General features: G+C 48.2%; 2 protein-coding genes across 4 annotated transcripts; both read left to right on the top strand.

Moving 5' to 3' along the window:
- The first annotated feature begins 161 nt into the window (after positions 1-161).
- LOC308580465 (uncharacterized protein) lies at positions 162-11,407 on the top strand. Of its 3 annotated transcripts, XM_081182149.1 has the most exons (6): positions 175-324; positions 1,504-1,590; positions 5,336-5,963; positions 8,063-8,189; positions 8,961-9,080; positions 9,333-11,407. In XM_081182149.1, the coding sequence occupies exons 3-6, from the start codon at positions 5,433-5,435 to the stop codon at positions 10,685-10,687; spliced, it is 2,133 nt and encodes a 710-aa protein (XP_081038275.1). In that variant the 5' UTR covers positions 175-324; positions 1,504-1,590; positions 5,336-5,432; the 3' UTR covers positions 10,688-11,407. The 3 variants fall into 3 exon arrangements, with proteins under 3 accessions (XP_081038274.1, XP_081038273.1, XP_081038275.1); XM_081182148.1 differs by lacking the exon at positions 1,504-1,590 and having other exon boundaries at positions 162-324; positions 8,961-9,066; positions 9,334-11,407; XM_081182147.1 differs by lacking the exon at positions 1,504-1,590 and having other exon boundaries at positions 163-324.
- Positions 11,408-14,706: 3,299 nt separating this feature from the next.
- Positions 14,707-15,828, top strand: SURF2 (surfeit 2). The gene has a single exon (XM_081183603.1). It carries the CDS (start codon positions 14,722-14,724, stop codon positions 15,442-15,444), a length of 723 nt encoding a protein of 240 aa, XP_081039729.1. The 5' UTR covers positions 14,707-14,721; the 3' UTR covers positions 15,445-15,828.
- Positions 15,829-16,104: the final 276 nt, after the last annotated feature.

Below are 16,104 nucleotides of genomic sequence, written 5' to 3'. Positions count from 1 at the left end.
GAGAGGCGAGCCTTTGGGGTCCTATGCAGCAGGGTTGGGTTTTTTTGGGGGTGGGGTGGGAGGAGTTGGGGGGGGTGGAAATGACTTTCTCAGGGTTAAGGCGACAGATTCCTGTTTCCCAGAACAGCCTGGGAGGAAGGGGAGGGAGAGGAACCGAGGACATCACTTCCTATCCTGCCGGCCATAGGGGGCGTGGGGTTGGGGGGCACCAGCAAGGAGGGTCCTTTGCCCCCCAAGTAGCAGCCCAGCAAGAGGGTTGGGGGGGCACAATGCCCCGTTGATGCCGCCTGCCCGCCCCCTCCGCCTTTTGCAAGAAGCTCCTTGGTGAGTGCAAGGCGTGTTGCAATTGCAGAGGGAGGGATTTCAAACAAAGCTCCTGGGAAAAGTCCCGGGAGGCGAAAGAGCAAAAGATCTGGGGCTGGAGGGACTTTTGCATGCATATATTCTTATTGTTTTCATGTTTCCAGCTGCTTTCAATTATGTGCAGATCGTGGTTTTGGAAGGCGATGAACAAAGCAATGATTCTAATGAAAGAGGAGCGGGAGGCGGTTGGAAGAAAAGGCGTTTGCAAAAATAAAAATAAAAAACCCGAGTTTTAGGGGAGGGATTCGCCAGCCCCGTTTTCATCCAGGCTCAGTATAGGGCTTTAATGTGCTGCGACCCCAAAGCTGGGGGAGTGCAGGAGGGTAGCCAAGGATGTAACAGAAAATAATAATAATAATGACAAAATAACACTTCATGCAGCAGAGGGAGTGGACTGCAATCCACAAAATGCCAGCTATTGCCAACCTGGTGCCTGGCAGATTATTTGAACTACAACTCTCAACAGCCCTGCTCCGTGAGGCTGGGGGGAGCTGTAGCTCCAACATGATGCCCTTCAGAAATTTTGGGGGTACAACTCCAGCCAGCGCCAGTTCGGAACATCTGGAGGACATCTGGAGCTTAGGGAAGGCTGTTCTGAAGAATAAGTGACCAGTTAATTTAATTTAAATTTCACAATGTTTATAAACCGCTCTGTTGTCATCCAACCTCAGATAGGCTTACGGAAAAACGATGAAACCATGAAATTAGGGTGTTTTTTATAAAAACAAAAACAAAAAATGCTTAAAACAAATGCTTAAAACATTAAAAAATAATTAAAATGAACTAAAACCAGATTTGAAAACCTGGCAGACTCCCTGAAATGTGTTCCAGGGGACTGTTTGGAAACCAATTCTGTTTGCATAATTACTCTGAAGTAATTTCCTCAGTATTCAGTGGGGCTTACTCATTGGTAAAGGTAAAGGGACCCCTGATTCGGTCCAGTCGTGGCCGACTCTGGGGTTGCGGCGCTCATCTCGCTTTATTGGCCAAGGGAGCTGGCGTACAGCTTCCAGGTCATGTGGCCAGCAGGACTAAGCCGCTTCTGGCGAACCAGAGCAGCGCACGGAAACGCCGTTTACCTTCCCGCTGGAGTGGTACCTATTTATCTACTTGCACTTTGACATGCTTTCAAACTGCTAGGTTGGCAGGAGCAGGGACCGAGCAACAGGAGCTCACCCCGTCGCAGGGATTCGAACCGCCGACCTTCTGATCGACAAGTCCTCATTGGTAGGTGTGTGTAAAATTGTAGCCTGACTTAAACCTTTGTTCTGCCTGCTTTTGCTTCCAGCCGCAATACTTTTTGTCAGGAAAATGGATTGTTAATAGTCCCCACTGAAAGGTATCCCCCCTCCAATGGGACAAAAGATTAGGAAATAACTGGTGAATTGTCTTGAAATTTTTTTATTGGATTTGTATCCCACCATTTTCTCCAAGGAGCCTACATGGTTCTCCCTCATTTAATCCCCAAAAAGAACCCTGGGAGTTAGGTTACTTTGAGAGGCACAGACTGGCCCAGGGTCACCCATTGAGCTTCATGGACGAGTCAGGATTTGAACCCAGGTCTCCCTGTTAGTCCAATACACTAACCACTGCACCACACTGACTCTTATTTTTCTTTTTTCTTTTTGGAATGTGAGAGATTATCAGAATTTGGGAAGCCCTTCTGAATGTTAAGGACATTGAAATGAATCGCAGGGGCTTTAGCAACAAAGTAAAATGTAAGATTGGATTAACAACGGATAAATTAATAGGATATGAATTTGCTGAATTAATTTTTAAAAAGGGATACAAGAACGGGAGACGTGAGGAAGTCAGGAAAATAAGTTAATTGAAGATGAGAAATTAAGAAAGAGGGAATTTTTGTTTTTTTATTACTATATGTGTTTTTATTTCTTTTTTCTTTTTCTTCTGATGTGTTTAATGTTTGTATTTTTGTATTGTATGGTTTTTTGTGATTTTGTATTTTCTTTGTCTTTGTATGCTTTTTTATTGTGAAAATTTAATAAAAATATTTATTTAAAAAAAACAGAATTTGGGAAGCCCTTCTTCTCCCCTCACCCCACACTGAACTTTGAGGGAGATTTCTGATGTCAGCTGTGTGTCAGAACATTTGCTTTACAGGAGAAGGCTTCAGGTTCAATTCTCAGGGACTCCAGTTAATATTAATTATTGTTATTGTTATTATTTATTTCAGTTCTATGTCGCTTTACAGTTTTAAAGAAAAAAATCTCGAAGCGGTTTACGGCACATTTAAAACATCAAATAGAACAATCCAGGATAAAACGTTGCTGAAGAAAGTCAGAGGTAAAATACCTTAAGGATATCAAAATAAAACATTGGAAAGGAGGCCAGCTCCAGAATGCACATTTAATGCCACAAAGATAACAACAGAAAATAAATTGGAAGCATTTCAAAAGAAAACATTACTAAAGGAAGTCAAACGTAAAATGCATGTTCGAAACAACAGTAAATGCAGATTTTAAAATAAAGTAGTAAGGGACGCGGGTGGCGCTGTGGGTTAAACCACAGAGCCTAGAACTTGCCGATCAGAAGGTCGGTGGTTCAAATCCCCGCGACGGGGTGAGCTCCCGTTGCTCGGTCCCTGCTCCTGCCAACCTAGCAGTTCGAAAGCATGTCAAAGTGCAAGTAGATAAATAGGTACCGCTCTGGCGGGAAGGTAAACAGCGTTTCCTTGCGCTGCTCTGGTTCACCAGAAGCGGCTTAGTTATGCTGGCCACATGACCTGGAAGCTGTACGCCGGCTCCCTCGGCCAATAAAGCGAGATGAGCGCCGCAACCCCAGAGTCAGCCACGACTGGACCTAATGGTCAGGGGTCCCTTTACCTTTTTTAATATGCCCAAGTGTCCCAAAAAAGTGATTTATGTATGCTACTACAGCGGCCCGTGTTTTGTTAGCCCAAAAAAAGGGAAAACAACAAAGGTCCAAACTAAAGAAGAACGGCAACTCAAGTTGACAGAATATACGCAGCTTGCAGACTTAACATGTAGAAATAGAAAGCAAGAAGAACATAAGTTTAGAGAAGATTGGGAAACGTTTATTGAATATATGGGGAAAGAATTGTGTATACCTGAAAACGATGGCAGCGTTAAGATAAATTCAACATTGTAAATAAGTTTAGACAGATATAATAATGGAATACTGAATGGTTTAGTTTATATAAAATATGCAGGGATTGACGATATGTAAAATGAACCATGGAAAGAGAAGCTGGGAAGTCACTGATATTATAAGGATGTTAAAATGAATATTTTAAATTTCTAAACAGAAAAATTAATAATTTTTTTATAAAAATAAAGTAAAATGTTAACACCATAAACTTTGGTGGTTTTGCAACTACTGGTCTTTTGCACTGACATTTCTCTCTCCTCACCTCATGTTGGTTGCTTGGCATCAGCACAGCTAACTCAGGTCAGTTCCAGGGTTTGTACTATGCTCTTAGGCTACCTGAGCCAACATAGTTTTCAGAAAAAAATCATTGAGAGTTGTCAGGGGTTCAGGAGCAGAGACGAGGGCAAGGGAGGAAACAGAGAGCGAGGGGGAGGAGTCCGAAGGAAAGATGAGCAATGACGACGACCCGAGATCTCCGAGTCTTTCCAGTGAATCGGAAGATTCACAGAAAGGAGCGCCAGTGGCCAGAGCGAGGGGGGAGATCAAGGGGACACCCCAGGAAAAAGGGACAAAAGGGGGTCCAGAGAGCAGCAGTGGGAAATCGGGGCCAACGTCCCCAACAGAGCGCAGTGGGGAGGAAGGGCGCCAGGTATCGGGATCCGGCGGCTCGCCTCAGGGAGGAGAGCATGAGTCAGGAGTGGCCACACCTCCATCGGGGAGCGAAGGAACGGTCAAGCGGAAAGTGGGAGGTTGGGCGCGCGCGCCAAGTTCAAATGTACAGGAAGGCGGCAGAGTAAGCAGCCCGGAAAGGGAGCCAGGTCCTAAAGCCCGCTGCAAGGAGACAGAAGGGTCCGGGGGGTCAGCGTCAGAAGAGTCCAGGAAGGAAGAGACCCCGGGGGGCAGAGGGACCCAGAGAAGGAGGGGAAGGCGGAAAAGGTGGAGTAAGGCGAGGTTATTAAGTTGGTGTACAGGAGGCGGGGACTCAGGCAGAGCTTCGCCGGTCTAGCTGATAAGACGTAGGGCTGCCTGCGGCAGTTTGAAATTGGAAACTGTAACTCAATAAAGACTTTTATAAAGTGAACGCTGGCTAGCGTGATCCTCTGTGAGCTGGGATCTGGAAGCAGCCCTGACAAGAGTATATATCATTGTAAAGTTGGCTGGGATGAGATTTCATTGCAATCTGATTTTGATCTCAAAGTCCCATAGATTCCCATGGGAGACAGAAGTAAATTTTATTCTGAAATCTTTAAGATAATATTTTAGTTTTCTGTTAATGCTGCTTTGACTGTATACTCTATATTTGACTTTCTTCAGATTGTTTTATTTATGTTTTATTGAATTAATATGCTGTAAACCGCTTTACAGCGGGTGAATTTATGTGGGTGGCGCTGTGGGTTAAACCACAGAACCTAGGACTTGCCGATCAGAAGGTCAGCGGTTCGAATCCCCGCGACGGGGTGAGCTCCCATTGCTTGGTCCCTGCTCCTGCCAACCTAGCAGTTTGAAAGCACGTCAAAGTGCAAGTAGATAAATAGGTACCACTATGGCAGGAAGGTAAATGGCGTTTCCTTGCACTGCTCTGGCTCACCAGAAGTGGCTTAGTCATGCTGGCCACATGACCCGGAAGCTGTACGCCGGATCCCTTGGCCAGTAAAGCGAGATGAGCACTGCAACCCCAGAGTCGGCCACGACTGGACCTAATGGTCAGGGGTCCCTTTGCCCTTTACCTTTAAACAGCTTTGAGATTTTTCTTAAAAATATAAAGCGGTATAGAAATTAATAATAAATGAAAACGTTTCTAGTCTCTCCTAACCTTTTTAATGGTGCTTATTCCTTCCCTTAGGGAGAAGCTCACCAGGAAGAAATTTGGGCCTCTTTGGCCTGCGGTGTGTGTTGTTTTGAGGTGCCCAGCCACCCTTCCAAAAGTCAACATTGGACGAATGGTCACCCTGGTCGCAGACGCCCGTCTTGGCCTGAGACGCAAAATGGCCACTGAGCAAGGCAGCGCCAACACCCCAAGCTTCCAGTTGCCGGCAGGTCCGAAGGTGGGGACAAAAATGGCGGAAGAGGAGCAGGCCAGCTACCTTGCCGGCAGGGCTGCGGGTCCTTGCATTCTTCAAGCCGGGAGCATGTGGGGCCTTGAGAGGAGGAGCGGGGAAGATACCCCGAGTGGGACCAGCAGCGTCTCCCACACGTGGCATCAATATATCCGGCCATTTAGCCACCATGAAGCCGAGTGGCCGCGGCAAGTTTGCCGGCAGCTCTGGGAGCTGTGCTGCCGGTGGCTGAAGCCGGAGAGACACGGCAAGGAGCAGATTTTGGACCTGGTGGCCCTGGAGGAGTTCCTGAGGGCCTTGCCCCCAGAAATGCAGAGCTGGGTCAGGGCGATTGGGCCAGAGGGTGGCTCGCGAGCAGCAGCGGCCGACAATCTCCTCCCGAGGGAAAGAAGCAGTGAGGAGCAAGAAGAAGAGGTAAGAATGGTTCGCTGCAAGCAATCTGAAGGGGTTGAGAAGATCGGTGCTTGCTGACCACTGTTGCGTCGTTCCTTTTTTTCTCGATTTTCGGGAAATGGGTGCCGTTCCTTAAGTAGCCAAAACAGCACCACCCACAAGGGGGAAGCAACAGCAGGCTAAGGGAACCCCAGTCTATCAGCAGAAGTACAAAAAGGCTTTACAGTGGTACCTCGGGTTACAGACGCTTCAGGTTACAGACTTCAGGTTACAGATTCCGTTAACCCAGAAATAGTACCTCGGATTAAGAACTTTGCTTCAGGGTGAGAACAGAAATTGTGCTCCGGCAGCACGGCGGCAGCAGGAGGCGCCATTAGCTAAAGTGGTGCTTCAGGTTAAGAACAGTTTCAGGTTAAGAATGGACCTCCAGAACGAATTAAGTTCTTAACCCGAGGTACCGCTGTATAAGGGGGTCCGGAAAACCTTGAAAGGGGAAAATCTCCAAAAATTCCCATAGAGGAATGAGCATTCTTAGGTGACATTTGAGCCATACCTCTGAAGCGCTGTGACGCTACTTTAGACGGTCATGAATTCACCCAAAGAATCATGGAAAGTGGGTTGTTTTTTAGGATTTCCAGAATTGTTAGGGAGCAGTTCTGGGCATCCTAAAAAAAAAAAAACTTCCCAGGGATGGTAGGATGAAAGGAATCTGTCAACTTGCCAAGGAACTGATAAGGTCCGTTATTGAGTCATCTGCAGTTTGACAGACCGCTCTTCCCAGGGTGAGAGGGAAAATGGCAAAAACAGGTTATTTATTGGGATGGAGTGACTTTTGCAGCTGTTGTTAAAGTTGCAAAACAACAAAGCACGGGACAGAGCAAGGGAGAAATTTCTGGAACTACAATGGAATATCAGCTTCGCCCAAGGCATGATGGAGAACAGCAACAACCGGGGGGGAAATAAACATAATATTTTACAAGGACAGCAAGAAATAACACGGACAGAATATTTTCCACACACAGGAAGAACAAGGTTATAGTTTGAGTGCCTCACTTGCAGTTTTATCAATCCTTTAATGTGTCAACACGAAGTTATTAATATTGCAGTTGTCATATAATCTGATTATTATTATGACCGGAATGTAATTGAGATTAATAAGATTTTGGAACGCAGAAATCAAGAAACTCATCAACCTTCAATTCTAGCATGTGAGGAGGGGCCACTTTATCTAAATTATATAATTTAGTATTTGAATGATTGGTATTGGTAATTGTATTGTAAACTGGCATTGTTATAATAAGGCTATTATTGGATTGTAATTGAAAACTAATAAAAAGTATTATTAGAAAAATAAGAAAAAGAATTGTTAGGGGGCCCCGATCCCCATCACAGAGCTACAATTCCCCGAGCGGTTTAACATGCAACCCCTCTTCACAGGGAACTCTGGGAACTGTAGCTCTGCCTGCTTTCTAGCGGATCTTTGCACTAATAATAATAATAATAATAATAATAATAATAATAATAATAATAATAATAATTTATTTGTGCCCCGCCCATCTGGCTGGGCTTCCCCAGCCACTCTGGGCGGCTTCCAACAAAATATTAAAATACAATAATGCATCAAACATTAAAAGCTTCCCTAAACAGGGCTGCCTTCAGATGTCTTCTAAAAGTCTGGTAGTTGTTCTCTTTGACATCTGGTGGGAGGGCGTTCCACAGGGCGGGTGCCACTACCAAGAAGGCCCTCTGCCTGGTTCCCTGTAACTTGGCTTCTCGCAGTGAGGGAACCGCCAGAAGGCCCTCAGCACTGGACCTCAGTGTCCGGGCAGAACGATGGGGGTGGAGACGCTCCTTCAGGTATACTGGACCGAGGCCGTTTAGGGCTTTAAAGGTCAGCACCAACACTTTGAATTGTGCTTGGAAATGTACTGGGAGCCAATGTAGGTCTTTCAAGTCCATGAGGACTAGAACCTTAAACAAGCGCGGATGCTGCATTCTTTGCTCAGCTCCACATCCCATGCTTTTTCCCTGCAAACAGTGGCACAGCCCTTGCTTGATATGAACTGTGAGCAAATGAGAAATCGCGCTGCTGAGAAGTTGACGGTGCTTTCTCCTTTCAGGAGCAAGTGACTTTTGAAGAGGTGGCTGTGTATTTCTCCAGCGCCGAATGGAGTCTCCTGGATGCCGGCCAAAAAGCCCTGTACAGGGAAGTTATGCTGGAGAATTACGGGAACGTGGTCTCCCTGGGTAAGGACGCTGTTCAAAAAGCAGAAAAATATGAGTATTGGTTTGGTTCATCTCAATATGTTTTTGGCAGCTGAATTTCAACACCTTCCCTGCTGGGGGCAGGAGATTCATAATCCACCTGACCCCACAGATGACACTTTCATATTTAAAGCTCTATGATAGCACTTTAAACAGTCATGGCTGCCCCCAAAGAATTCTGGGAGCTGTAGTTTATTAAGGGTGCTAAGAGTTACTAGGAGGCCCCTATTCCCTTCGCAGAGGTAAAAGTCCCACAATTCCCCAGGAAGAGGGCTCTGGGAATTGTTACTTTGTGAGGAGAACAGGGGTCTGCTGTCAGTTCTCAGCACCCTTAACCAACCACAGTCCCCAGGATGTTTTGGGTGCAGAAGCTGTGGCTGCTGAAGGGGTATAAGAATTCTTTAAATGTTTAGGGGAGAGCGGCCGGGGTCAGCTCCACGTTTGAGGGCGGACATGGTAAAGTGGGGAAGAATCGCAGCTCTGTGGCTGAGCACAAAGTCTCAGTTTCAATCCCTGGCCCCTCCAGGCAGGATAAGGAAAGGCTCCTTGCCTGATTCCCCAGATAGCTGCTGCCAGTCAGTGAAGACAATACTGAGATAGATGGACCCATGCATCAGGTAGCTTTCCTGTGGAAGAGCCTAGCCACTTCTCTGGTGTCTGAAGAGGGCCAGTAAGGTTGAGTGGAGCCCTTTTCGAGAAGTCACAAAAGTAAAAAGGTTGTGCTGATGGCTTTTCGTTTCGTTTCCTCTGAAGGACTTTGGCTTCTCAAACCCGAATTAGTCTCCTGGCTGGATGAAGAGGAAGAAGAAAGCGAGACATTTGTCCAGGGAGCTGCTGAAAGAGAGGAGAGATCAAGAGGAAGGAGTTCTTTGGGTATTTATTTATATTCACTCTTATTTGATTTACACGCTGCCCTTTAATAGGTTCCCAGAGTAGCTTACAGAAAGTCCAAACCACACGAAAACCACACACACACACACACACACACACACACACACACACACACTATGCTAAGCTATCAGCAGAATTAAAACAAAACACCAGGCAGCATTAAAAAAACACCAGACAGAAGATTTTAAAAACCAACGAAAATCTTATGTCACAATTCTCTGCTTCTTCCGGCAGGGGTTGAGAAGGGGTATGAGAAGCAGACGAATGGGCCGGAAAGTTCTAGAGATGTGGAACTGTGCAGTGAGGCTTTGTTGAGAAGAGCCGAGCAGGAAGATGTGCTCGGTAGCGCATGGGCAGGAGACGCCAAGGGGCAACTGGGCAGCCGCTCGCACGAAAGCCAAGTCCAGTTCCTTAATTGCCTGGAAGGCTACGGCAAGCCTGAGGATTATTTGGCCCAGCTGGGAATCTTCCAGAGCGAGGGAGCTTTCGAAAGCATGAAGGCCTTCATGCAGAATCCTGACCTCCTTGTCCCGAACCAAGCGAGTCTTCCGGGACGGAGGACGCACCAGTGCTTGGTGTGCGGGAAAAGGCTGGCCAGCCGAGGGAAGCTCATCATCCACGAAAGGACGCACACGGGAGAGAAGCCGTTTGCCTGCTCCGACTGCGGGAAGTGCTTCAGCCAGCAGGCACACCTCAGCGGCCACCGAAGGACCCACACGGGGGAGAGGCCCTTCCAGTGCGCCGAGTGCGGAAGGAGCTTCAGCGACAGGACCTCCTTCAAGAGGCACGAGAGGATCCACACGGGAGAGAAGCCCTACGAGTGCACCGAGTGCGGGCGCCGCTTCAGCGACTGGACGGCCGCCAGGAGGCACATTGCGGCCCAAATGCGCACCAAAGCCCACAAGTGTGCTGACTGCGGGAAGGGCTTCCAGAACCTGGAGGAGCTCCTGAAACACGAAGAGGGCCACCCGAGCGACAAGCCCTACACGTGCTCGGTCTGCGCGCAAGGCTTCAGCAAGGCGCAGTACCTTTTCCGGCACGGCATAACGCACGTGAGGGAACGGCGCGAGCAACAGCAGGACCAGAGAGGCTCCCCTGGCGAAGGGGAAGCGGCCGCGCCGGAATCGCCGGTGTGCGCGAGGGAGGGGCGCGAGGGCCGAGGGTGCAGCGAAGGCTCGCTCGCCAAGTGCGCCCTGAAACGCGCGGGAGCCGGGAAGGCCTTTGGGTGCTCGGAGTGCGGGCGCAGCTTCAGCCAGAGGACCAACCTGGTCATCCACTGGCAGACCCACACGGGGGAGAAGCCCTACGAATGCGCCGAGTGCGCAAAATGCTTCGGCACCCGGACGTCCTTGCGAAGGCATCGGAGGATCCACACCGGGGAGAAGCCCTATCAGTGCTCGGACTGCGGGAGGTGCTACAGAGATGGGACGTCCTTCCGGCGGCACAAATTGACCCACACAGGCGAGAAGCCGCTTCCGGAGAGCTTTCCAGCTCCTGCCCAGCTCATTAAACAGGAAGAAACCCACATGGGGGAGGTTCTCTGGGGCAGCCCCAGTTGCAGGGAAACTCCAGCTCAACAGCCGTTCTAAAGGAGGAGGCTTCCGAGAAGGAAGTCACATAACAGCAGGGGTAGGAACCTGTGGACTTCCAGATTTCCTCCCCCCCCCCCCAATTATTTTTGCTGGGCTACAACTCCCTTCCTCCCTCACCACTGACCATGCTGGCCGGGGAGTTGGAGTCCAACACAGACCCAGAGGGTCATTGTGTCAATGAAATACAAACTCTTGTACAGTGGTAACTCGGGTTACAGACGCTTCAGGTTACAGACGCTTCAGGTTACAGACTCTGCTAACCCAGAAATAGAACCTTGGGTTAAGAACTTTGCTTCAGGATGAGAACAGAAATCGTGCTCTGGTGGCGCGGTGGCAGCAGGAGTCCCCATTAGCTAAAGTGGTGCTTCAGGTTAAGAACAGCTTCAGGTTAAGAACGGACCTCCAGAACAAATTAAGTACTTAACCCGAGGTACCACTGTATTGGGGTAGAAGCTGTTTCTTACAAACCTGCCACATCCCCTCAGACCGCTTAGCCATTTGAACCCGCCTTAGCCGAATTGTAGTTCAGCAACATTTAGTGTGCTCACAGCAGGCCATCCCCCCATCCCTGGTTTCGCCTTTCCTCGAACCCCCAGGAAGTTCTAGCAGCCCATTTCCCCCCCAAGTCATAATTGTTAAGTTTCAGAACTTTGGCCATATTTACGCCACACATTTTAAGACACCATGATACCGCTTTGAAGTGTCATGGCTTCCCAAGAAGAAGAAGAAGAGTTTGGATTTGATATCCCGCCTTTCACTCTCTTTAAGGAGTCTCAAAGCGGCTAACAATCTCCTTTCCCTTCCTCCCCCACAACAAACACTCTGTGGGGTGAGTGGGGCTGAGAGACTTCAAAGAAGTGTGACTGGCCCAAGGTTACCCAGCAGCTGCATGTGGAGGAGCAGAGACGCGAACCCGGTTCCCCAGATTACGAGTCCACCGCTCTTAACCACTACACCACACTGGCTCTCAACAACAATTCTGGGAGCTGTAGTTTGTTGCTCCACCCCCAGATGTACAAATTTAATAAATAGTAATAATAACTATGGGAATAGTAACACTGGAAGGGGAATAGTGGGGTCTCCTATCAACTCTCAGCACCCTTAGCAAACCGCAACTCCCAGAAGTCTTTGGATGGAAGCCATGATTTTTGAAAGTGCATTATAAATGGATTGTGCGCAGGTGGCCTTGGTGCAAGTGCCTCAGTTTGAATGTGTGCTGGATCAGTTACAAAGCAGCCTGGTATCTATAGGCAAAGACTGCAGCTTCTGAAACTAAGGAAATCTGGAAATTAAAAATAAAAAGATCTTGTTTTAAAAGGGATGCATATTACATCTTGTTTTGCCTCTAATAATAATAATAATAATAAATTTTATTTATATCCCGCCCTCCCCAGCTGACGCTGGGCTCAGGGCGGCTAACAACAATCAAATAATCAAATAATCCAACATTCTAAAAACATTTCATTATAAAAATTAATTAAAATCAAATTAATGGCAACCGTTAAGCAAAATTCTGTGCAGGTTGCCAGAGGAGGGAGTCAGGCTGCGCCCTGACCAAAGGCCTGGTGGAAGAGCTCTGTCTTGCAGGCCCTGTGGAAAGATGTCAAGTCCCGCAGGGCCCTAGTCTCTTGTGACAGAGCGTTCCACCAGATTGGAGCCGCAGCTGAGAAAGCCCTGGCTCTAGTTGAGGCCAGCCTAACCTCTCTGTGGCCTGGGACCTTCAGGGTGTTTTTATTTGCAGACCGTAGGTTCCTCTGTGGGGCATACCAGGAGAGGCGGTCTCGCAGGTATGAGGGTCCTAGGCCTTATAGGGCTTTAAAGGTTAAAACCAGCACCTTAAACCTGATCCTGTACTCCACCGGGAGCCAGTGCAGCTGGTATAGTACCGGGTGAATGTGATCTCGCAGCGAGGACCCCGTAAGGAGTCTCACCGCGGCATTCTGCACCTGCTGGAGTTTCTGGGTCAGTCTCAAGGGCAGCCCCTTGTAGAGCGAGTTACAATAATCCAGTCTGGAGGTTTGAGTCTGGAGGTTTGAGTATGCAGCAGAATGGGGGCTGGGGAAAAACACCTTAAAAGGACAGGACAAAAAAAGTGAGAAGGGGAGGCAAGCTCTGGTGTCCAGTGAAGCAAAATTCTTCATTGCAGCTTGCTCTGTGGGCTTTGGAGTTTAAAACTCCTTCAGGAGCTCTTGGTGGAAACAACAGGAAATCAAGCCTTGTGAAGAACAGTTGAGGAAGTTGGGTATGTTTAGATTGGATAAGACAAGACTGAGAGGAAATATGATAGCCATCTTCAAATATCTCAAGGGCTCTCACATGGAAGATGGAGCAATATTGTTTTCTCGTGCTCCAGAGCGTAAAATCTGAAGCAATAGCTTCAAGTTACAAGAAAGGAGATTCTGACTAACATCAGGAAGAACTCCCTGACGGTAAAAGTTGTTTGACAGGGGAACAGTCTACCTTGGGAGGGGGTGGACTTCCCTGAAGTTTTTTAAGCAGAGGTTGGATGGCCATCTGTCGTGGATTTAGCTGAGATTCCTGCAGTGCAGGGGGTTGGACTTGATGACCCCTGAAGTCCCTTCCAGCTCTACCATTTTATACGTAATTCTATGGATCTCTGAAGCACCTCCCTGGCTGTTAAAGATGGCAGCACCTGTATTTAACACAGTGCACCTCCCACTCTCCTTTAAACAGCTGCCTGGCATCTGCGCTGCTTGTTCGTTCAGCTGCCTGCCGTTCTGTTTTATGTTGGAGATAGCTTGTCCCCCGAGAGGCAGTCATATGAACTGTAGTGTAACGACAGCCTTACGTTTTTATGTATATAGGAAGAAAGTAAGAGCTGTTCGACAGTGGAATTTGCTGCCAAGGAGTGTGGTGGAGTCTCCTTTGGAGGTCTTTAAGCAGAGGCTTGACGACCATATGTCAGGAGTGCTCTGATGGTGTTTCCTGCTTGGCAGGGGGTTGGACTCGATGGCCCTTGTGGTCTCTGCCAACTCTATGATCCTATGATTCTATTCTATGATTCTATGACATTTCCAGCCCCGGGAAATCATTGAATATTATTTACTACTGGTATCCATGCCTCACATTTCTGGAAACAAAGTTTTTGATTTCTGATATTAAGCCAATTAGGAATTTTATTTCACTGAGTCCCAGACCCGTTTTTAAGCACGTGTGTTGTAGGCAGTGTGTTTTGATGCACCACAGACACGTTTCCCTGACTGCTACTCAGATTAAAAGGAACCAAATGCTCTCCAAATGCTCAATTGGGCAACATTACTGCGGTGGGTTGCTACTTTCATTTTCAGTCATGGGACTGTTTAAAGAATATTGGGAACCTATTGTTTGTTAAACGTGCGTGTTGGGTGATCTCTATCATTCTCACAGATCTATGGTTTTTGGAGGGGGTTAACTATCTGTCCCTTTTATTATTAAAATTATTAGCCGATTTTTGACACAGCAGTTCAAAGCGACTTAAAATATTTTAAGCAAAAACACGCATATATAAAAACCAGCATTTTTAAAAAAAAAAATCTAGAAGAAAAATCGTATTTCTTTTAAAAAATAATAATTAGAACATCCCACCCAGGCAAAAAGTTAAAACACAAAGGATTGAGGAGGTGCTTCTGCCACAAAATGGAGTGGGTGGGTTAATGGATTGTTTTTGTTTTTATTTTATTTTTTATTATTATTATATTGTGATTTTAGATTGTGAATTACCCTGAGACCCGCAGGTAAAGGGCAGTATACAAATTTAATCAATGACAATCAACAAAACACAGGGAACCCGTTTGCCGCCTAAGTCTCTTTCTCCAAGATTCCTGTACACAGGAGGGAAGGACGCCTCCTGATAAACCCTCGCTTTCCGCCCCGCATATGGCGCAGGTGAGGGCAGGGAGCCGGAAGTGTTGACGGGTGCCAGGCCTGCGATCGTTTCCCGCTTCTCTAGGAGCGGCAGCCTGGGCAGCCCTGATTGGCTGCCGCCGCTCCTTATTTCCCTCGCGGCCGCCGTAGCCCCTCCCACAGCGGCCATGTGCGAGGCGGCGCGCGAGGGTCCGGCAGACGCCGTGCGGCGCTTCTTGCGGGAGCATCCCGCACTGCACCTCCTGCCTGCGGGGGACAGAGTCCGCTGCGCCCTGACCGGCCACGAGCTGCCCTGCCGGCTGCCGGAGCTCCAGGCCTACACGAATGGCAAGAAGTACTCTCGGCTGGTCCGGGCGGCCGGGGCGCTGGACTACGGCGAGTATGGGCCGCACATCGTGCCCAGCACCAAAAGCCCCGCGCAGCTCTTCTGCAAGCTCACCCTCCGCCACATCAACAGGATCCCGGCGCACGTCTTGCGCCACGTGCAAGGCCGGCGCTATCAGAAGGCGCTGAGACGGTATGAAGAATGCGAGAAGGAGGGCACGAAGTACGTTCCCGCCTGCTTGCTCCGGAAGCCGCGTGCCACCCGGGAGGATCCACCGGCAGGGATCCACCGGCAGTCCGATCGGAAGGGATCCTGGGAGCACGCGTCCAGCAGCGAGAGCAGCGGAACGGACGACAGCATGAGCGACTTGTACCCGCCTGAGCTTTTCCCGGAGAAAAACCCAGCAGCCAAGGGAAGGAGCAGCGACGGAGAGGTGGCAGAGCCAGCGGTGGATAAAAGTGTCGCGGGGGGAGAGAGAGGGGATCCCATGGAGGTGGATTTGCAAGCAGGCACCAAAAGGGCAAAGAGACAAGCAGGCCCCCGCAAGAAGAAGTTCAAAAGTTGAAATCAGAGCTTTGGGAGAGACGTCAGTGGGAAGGAGACGTTTCTTGACACCACAAAACACCGATTGTGTGCGGCCGGGGAAAGAAGACTGGTTTCGTCTGGCCTAATTCTGACACACACACACCCCCAAAAAATATATATGCATGTCTAGTGGCTAGGAAAACAGCTGGAAAACAGGCATCTTCCCATGTGTCAGGGTTAAGTGCATTGGTTGAACAGTGTTCAGTGAATTAGTTCAAAAATCTTGGGTGATTTCTAGTTTATCAGACCATCTTCTGTCAGGTCACAATCTGAGGCCCATAGCATTCTTTCAGAAATCCAACTCTTTGGGCCTTTAAGTTTACAGATTGCAATTGTTGGGGGAAAATAAACAATTCCTATTCCACTCTGTGTGTGCCAATGTTTTATTAGTCTTAGTATATTTTATACTTCAGCACAGCAGCATGTAAACTTCTGAGTACTTTTGGAGGGAGATTGCCAAGGATCAGGGTTTCCAAACTTGGGTCTCCAGCTGTTTTTATGGACTACAATTTCCATTCTTGACTACTGGTTCTGCTAGCTAGAGATGATGGGAGTTATAGTCCAAAAACAGCTGGAGAGAGACCAAAGTTTGGGAAACCCTATTTTAGATGAACTGTGAACTTTGTTTTGTAAAGGGTCA

This window comes from Podarcis bocagei, assembly GCF_964188305.1.
Source record: "Podarcis bocagei genome assembly, chromosome: 2".
Taxonomy (NCBI): Eukaryota; Metazoa; Chordata; class Lepidosauria; order Squamata; family Lacertidae; genus Podarcis; species Podarcis bocagei.
The sequence above is the reverse complement of the archived record's forward strand: the minus strand, read 5'-3'. Positions and strand labels throughout refer to the sequence as shown.

What these genes read in the sequence shown, in the direction of transcription:
- LOC308580465 (XM_081182147.1), top strand. Translation starts at nt 281, where the DNA reads ATGCCGCCTGCCCGCCCCCTCCGCCTTTTGCAAGAAGCTCCTTG. An exon ending in CTTTTGCAAGAAGCTCCTTG is followed by an intron (nt 325 to 5,335) that starts GTGAGTGCAAGG and finishes TCCTTCCCTTAG; the next exon opens with GGAGAAGCTCACCAGGAAGA. An exon ending in GTGAGGAGCAAGAAGAAGAG is followed by an intron (nt 5,964 to 8,062) that starts GTAAGAATGGTT and finishes TTCTCCTTTCAG; the next exon opens with GAGCAAGTGACTTTTGAAGA.
- SURF2 (XM_081183603.1), top strand. Translation starts at nt 14,722, where the DNA reads ATGTGCGAGGCGGCGCGCGAGGGTCCGGCAGACGCCGTGCGGCGCTTC.